Source organism: Colobus angolensis, unplaced genomic scaffold (assembly GCF_000951035.1).
Source record: "Colobus angolensis palliatus isolate OR3802 unplaced genomic scaffold, Cang.pa_1.0 Scaffold50, whole genome shotgun sequence".
NCBI classification, from domain to species: domain Eukaryota; kingdom Metazoa; phylum Chordata; class Mammalia; order Primates; family Cercopithecidae; genus Colobus; species Colobus angolensis.
Window position 1 is genome coordinate 859,462 of NW_012118488.1, and position 5,985 is coordinate 865,446.

The following is a 5,985-nucleotide window of genomic DNA, read 5'->3' on the forward strand; positions in this document are numbered from 1 at the left end:
CGGAACGCCCCGCGCACAGCCTCAGCGCCTGGGGCACCCCCGAGGGCGCGGGACCTTCCCAGGATTCCCTGTTGCTGGCCGAGCCTCAGCCGCGCTTCTGGGAGCGAGCGCGCGGGCGTCGCGTCACCTCGAGACGGGCAGGGTTCCGACGGCCGGTGCCCACGGATTGATGCACCCTGCGGGCTGGGCCCGAGTGTGCTGAGCATTCGCATCTGTGCGCGCTCTGCCGCTGAGTGCCGACAGAAGGGCCGCAGCCCACGCCCTCCTACCCTCCCGCAGTTGGCACCCACCTCCTGTCCCTTTCCATAAAGCCAGACCACGCACGGACTCTTCGGATTTTTTTTTTTTGCAAAACATTCTTTTATTAAAAGAACAAGTGCTGTTTACGAACTGCCCTTCGTACAAATAACATCCGTTATACAAAGATACAAGATCCGGGTTATGCACAATTCCAGGCTTGGAGGTGGCAGGGGGCATCGCCTTTGGGCTGAGGATATCAAGGTTTTAGAAAGAATGAAAAAGGAGCCCCTGGGTTTGCAATCTGTGGCTTCCCCTCCCTGCTCCCTAGGAAGGGTCTGCTACATGGAAACAGGCTGGGATAGAAAGGGGGCGGGATGGGAGCAGGGGTGGGGTCTCCAGTCCCACCACCCAAGTCCCAAGTTGAGCTGGAGAAAGTGAACAAAGGGGAATGAAGGCACCCCTCAGTTCCCAACTTTTCAGTAGGTCAAGACAAAGTGGTCGGGAGCTAGACACACTCTCAATCTGGGTTGACATGGCAGGAGAGAGCCAAGGCTACTTGCCCACCTTCCTCAGAATTCCCAGTTGAAGTTACCTCAATCCCTCTAGGCACCTCTCCCCAGGAAAGTAAGTTGAGATAAAGGAGAACTGGGTGCAAGCTGCCTACCCCTAACTGGCCCACTGCACACCAAGGAAGATCCTAGAAGGTGGCAGGGGAAGCCTGTGCCTTTGAAAACCTGTCTTCATTTCCAATTTGGGAAAGAGAAGCGTGGAGGTTACCCTTTCTCAGAGCTGGCCCCTAGCTTGGGCTCCTCTCATTTCTCTAGACCCTTCCTGAGAGTCTGGGGTGAGCACCTCCCTAGAACTCAGTATGGGGGGGAATGGGCAGGGGTCCCCTCATCAGCCTCAAGGTCAGGACACCTTGAGGCAGCAGCAGACCCAGGAGCCTGAGGGGGAAAAAGCCCCACAAATAGGAAAAACAAACCAAGACAATCCTTAAAGTGTCATTGTCCATGGAGAGGATCCACTAGCTCTGAGCTAAGACAGTCAGTGCCACACAGACACCCTCCCACACCAGGCACAGCCCTGCACTCACACTGTGTGTCACACACACAGGGACAGCAAGCCAGCCAGCCATGTGGAGACCATGCCCTAGGAACCAAGGGCCAGGAGGCCACAGTCCTGAGGGCTGGTCCTGGCCCTGTCACTGAGCCCCTTCTAGGCTTGGAGCTGTCATCTGTGATGGGAGGAGCTGGCTGAAATGACCCCTAAAGACAGGTCCCTTCAGCGCTGGCATGCACCAGTTGTGACCCCACAGCAGGCACTGCCTCCGTATGCACCCCCACTCACACCTCACCGAGGGTGGGAACACCCGACTCCACATGCTCACCCACTCACACCTCCTCACTGAGGGTGGGAACACACGAAGCTGTGTTCTCATGCGTTTCCAAACTCTGCTTCCGCTCTGCAAACCACATCCTTCCCCTCCCCTAGACAAAGAGATCTACAAATCTGGGTCCCTTCCCACCCTCCACCATCCAAATTCACTCTCGTAAAAGGGACTGAGGTTAGGAGAGGGTGAGATCGTTACAGCCATCCCCCTGCATTGGTATTCTGCTCCTCCTGAAGCTTTTGAGACCTTTCCCATTGAAGCTCCCTGAGAAGAAGGAAATGCCACTACCTCTCTCATGAGAGACGGGGGAAAGAGAAGAGGGCTGCATCAATTCATACCCAGCCTGGGCCCTGTCTTCAAATCTAACCACAGGAGCCCAGTCTGGGGAATGCAAGCAGCTTGGGAGAGTTGGAGAACAGACACTTGGAGATGAGCTGAGGGAGGGAAGAAGTGTTCTGGGCGGGGGTGGGGTGTCTTGGTTTCAATGCACAGAATCACTTGGACCTCTCACTCTTCAACATGGCAGCCTCGGGGTAGATTTACTTCCCTTCCCATCCAGACAGAAGTTAAGTTTCCCTCTAAGTGGGCCAGCCTTGGGCAAGGGCGTGGGTGTGAATGAGCAACTCTTCTAAGAATCTCTGACGGTTTCTTTTTTTTCTTTTTTGAGACAGAGTCTCACTCTGTCGTTCAGGCTGGAGTGCAGTGACACGATCTCAGCTCACTACAGCCTCAGCCTCCCGGGTTCAAGCAATTCTCATGCCTCAGCCTCCCAAGTAGCTGGGATTACAGGTGTGCGTCACCACACCCAGCTAATTTCTTTGTATTTTCAGTAGAGACAGGGTTTCACCATGTTGGCCAGGCTGGTCTTGAACTCCTGACCTTAGGTGATCCGCCCGCCTCAGCCTCCCAAAATGTTGGGATTATAGGCATGAGCCACCACGCCTGGCCTGAAGGTTACTTTTCTTTTCAGTGGTTTGGGGCAGGGAGTTACACAGCTTAATAGATTAAGATGAATAAAATGCTGAATTCTATCACTTCTAACATATTTAGCATTAATAAAAAGTGAGTATTTCTGAGGTCATCACAACTGCCTCCCCCTCCCCCAAGCCCTTGCAAGTGCCTAAGAAATTGCCTTTGAAGGATTCCCACCCCCTCCATTATCAGCTCCCTAACATCTTACAAAGTCTTATCAACAGGAATATTAATATTATTTTCAGTATCAGAAAAAAAACAGTTGAGCAGCACAGGCAAAAATATATCTGCACTACGTTTCTGTTGTTGCCAAAAATATACACATCTTCTTTTCTTTATTAAAAAAAAAAAAAGAAAAAGAAAAAAAAAACCCAACAACAAAAACCCAAACAAACACACACAGAAAAATCCACACATGCAAAGAGACTGACAAGGCGGGAGCCTGGGGAAGCTGGAAACCCCTACTCTGGGCTCCAGCCCCAGTGCAACTGAAACAGGGACACAGGCTTCGCCTTGCCTCTTGCCTCTCTCCTGACCGTCCACTCAGCCTCTGGGCCAAAGGCCTGGGCGGGCGGGGACTCTTTGAAGGTAAGAATTGCCCACTCTACCCCGGGGAAATAGCTGGTGGGTAGGGGACAGTTGTTACGTCAGCTTAGTGGCTCCCCTGGTTGGTGGGGGTGGGGTGCAAGAGGCAGGCTGGCTAATTCTGGAAGGGAGGCTTTTGCTAAAAGCAGTGGCATTTCCCTCCACCTTACCCCCTCCCCCAAGCCCTGGGGCCCCCCTTGTGCCAGAGAAGCACGAAGCTATCAGTGGGGTAGGGGGCCCTAAGGGGGCCCTGAGACCATGTGGGGTCAGGGGAGGGAAGGCAGGATATTACCCTGATTCAAAGCCCCGAGCCCCCAGGGACTCTCCAATATTGGAGTACTACTCTGGTTTTTGTTAACCATTCATGCCCCCAGAGAGGGACCAAAGGTGGTGAGGTGGGGAGGGTGCAAATAAGAGCTGGGAGGTCCCCTCTCTGGCGCTGCTTCATCTGACCACTGCGCCTATCCCTGCCCTTGGCTGCCCTGGGTCCAGGGGTGAGAGACAGGCAGGCAGACACACACACATACACACACATGCACACACACGCACACTCACACACTGAGTCGGGCAGCTCCATCTCCCCACCCTCGGCACTCCTAAGTCCAATAGTGCAAACAAAGGGCGGGGCACCAAGGAAGGCTGGAGCCTCCCCGCGCCTGCCCTCTCCTCCCCATCATGGGGCCCCAAGAAGCTGAGGCAGCTGGGACTGAGTGTGATGCTCTCCTGCCCCTTCTCCAGCCCCCGACATCTGTGGGCTTTTACAAGCTCAGCTTGTGCCCCTGCACTTGGGGGAGGGATGGCGAGAAAAAGTCCAAGGGGTCCCTTCTGCCATCTGCCCGAGCTGGGAAGAAACTGCAGGTAAAGTGGGTCCAGCCCTTCTTCCATAAAAGATTTCCCCGCAGGGACAGGCCCATGGCCTCTCCCTCCACTTCTCCCCATTCAAGTGCTGATCCATTTCATGTGACAGGTCTAACCAACCCCCTACTTCTGCCATGGCCCATTCTGCTCTGGGGAGGGGGGGACCTCCAAAATATTTGCTGGGGGTGGAGCTCCTAAGCGGGCTTGCAGCCTGTCCTTCCTCTGAGCCTCACAAAGCGGACAGTGTGGAAAGGGAAGGGGGCCAGATGGAAGGGGCTCCCCTCTCAGTCTCAGTCCTTGGCACCAGGAGCTCCCCACACTCCCTGGACCTCAGCACAGGCTCTGGGTCAGGGCTCTCCAGGGACTGGGCGCAGGCGCCTGCTCCAGGCTAGGACCCCACAGGCCAGGATCTGCTCCCTCCACTTGGGGGGTCAGGAGGGGTGAGGGTGGATTTAGCCTTTTTCCTGGTTGACTGAAGCTCCTTTGTCAGCGGTCTGGAAAGAGAAGGAGGGAGGCCGGGGGTGCGGAAAGTGTCAGGTCCTAACCCCCAGATAAGAACAGCTTCCTGGGCCAAGAAAGCTGCTGTGGGGTGCTGAAACGGGGCCAATGGAAGCCTCTGGACTGGGCTCTGAGGGGTGCACGCCTGGGCCGATGTGCAGGGGTGTGAAACCATCCTGCAGAAGAGCACTGGGCAGTGGAGGCATGTGTCAGCTAAGGCTGTGTGCCCTCAGGAGGGGGAGAGAGGGCCTTTCTGACATTGGCCTACCCAGAGAGTCATCTTTTTCTAATTGGTCTGCTCAGAAACAAAATGGCTTTTTCTAATTGGTCCTCCCGGAGGAAGGCTGTTTTCTAATTGGTCCTTTTCCTCTGAGCCCATGCTCAGATTGGATCTCTCTTGGCTCTGCAGGAGGGCACCCATGTGCAAGCAGAGGCCCTGAGGTCTGAGGCAGGGCACTTCGCTGACCTAGGAGTTGCTTCCTTCCCCCTGCTGAGGAACCTGATAAGCCTTCTGACAATCCATCTCTACCCATCAATCAGAGGGGAGGCAGAAAGGCCCCGGGCCCCTTACTCACCCCTCCTTTGGGGCCACCGCCACTGCCGTCTGCTCCCGACAGGCTGAGGAAGGGGTTGGTCTGGGCAGTGAGGACTGGAGGTCCGCCTGCTGCTGCCACTGCTGCAGCTGCAGCTGCTGCAGCCATGAGACTTGTGTTGTTGCCAAGCGAGGGAGCCACTAGGGCTCCAGCGGGCAGCAGGGGTGGAGCAGATGCCGTGGGCAGCAGGCCAGGGGTGCCCGCAGACAGCAGCGGGGTGGAGCTTCCTGCCAGCAGGCTGGCCATGGGCAGCTGGGAGCCCCCAGCCATCTGCAGGCGCTGCAGCTCCCGTTTCTGCTGGATCTGCTGGATCATCTGGTAGACAACAGTCTGGTGTTCCTGCAAGGGGGCCAGACTGCTTGTTGGCCAACAGTCCCGGGGGTGTCTAACCTGCTGCCTGCCTGCCCTACCTGGCCGGGCCCCACCCCATCACACTGGAACCAGGAGGCAAGAGGCCTGTGAGACAGTCAAGGTACTGTCTCGCATTTCCCACTTAGCCTCGGTATCCCCATCTAGACAAAATGGTTGCATGCCATTGGCATTTGCCAGCTGCAGCACTGCCAGCCAACAGGAGGGTATTTAACATCTCTGGCCCTGCCCACAGAATCACCCCTCAGCTCCTAAGACAACCACAGATGCCCCCAAGTTGAAAAACACTAAACTAGGTTAATAGTTTTCTTTTCTCTTTCTTTTTTTTTTTTTTTCTGAGACGGAGTCTTGCTCTGTCACCCAGGCTGGAGTACAGTGGTGCGATATTGGCTCACTGCTACCGCCACCTCCTGGGTTGAAGCGATTCTCCTGTAGCTGGATTACAGGGGCCTGCCACCAGATCTGGCTAATTTTTGTATT

At 55.5% G+C, this 5,985-nt stretch overlaps 2 protein-coding genes across 2 annotated transcripts in view; both read right to left on the reverse strand.

Moving 5' to 3' along the window:
* Positions 1 to 1,621, reverse strand: part of CISD3 (CDGSH iron sulfur domain 3) — a 4,809-nt gene extending 3,188 nt beyond the window's left edge. Inside the window, exons 1-2 of the mRNA XM_011960004.1 lie at positions 1,595 to 1,621; positions 128 to 229 (exon numbers count right to left, since the gene is read on the reverse strand). Of these exons, the coding sequence (XP_011815394.1) occupies positions 128 to 229; positions 1,595 to 1,621 (129 nt within the window). The remainder of the gene's footprint in view (positions 1 to 127; positions 230 to 1,594) is intronic.
* The window catches only part of MLLT6 (myeloid/lymphoid or mixed-lineage leukemia (trithorax homolog, Drosophila); translocated to, 6), a 24,143-nt gene continuing 18,488 nt past the window's right edge, over positions 331 to 5,985 (reverse strand). The window contains exons 15-16 of the mRNA XM_011960005.1: positions 5,119 to 5,475; positions 331 to 4,539 (exon numbers count right to left, since the gene is read on the reverse strand). Coding sequence (XP_011815395.1) covers positions 4,498 to 4,539; positions 5,119 to 5,475 — 399 coding nt within the window. The 3' untranslated portion in view covers positions 331 to 4,497. The remainder of the gene's footprint in view (positions 4,540 to 5,118; positions 5,476 to 5,985) is intronic.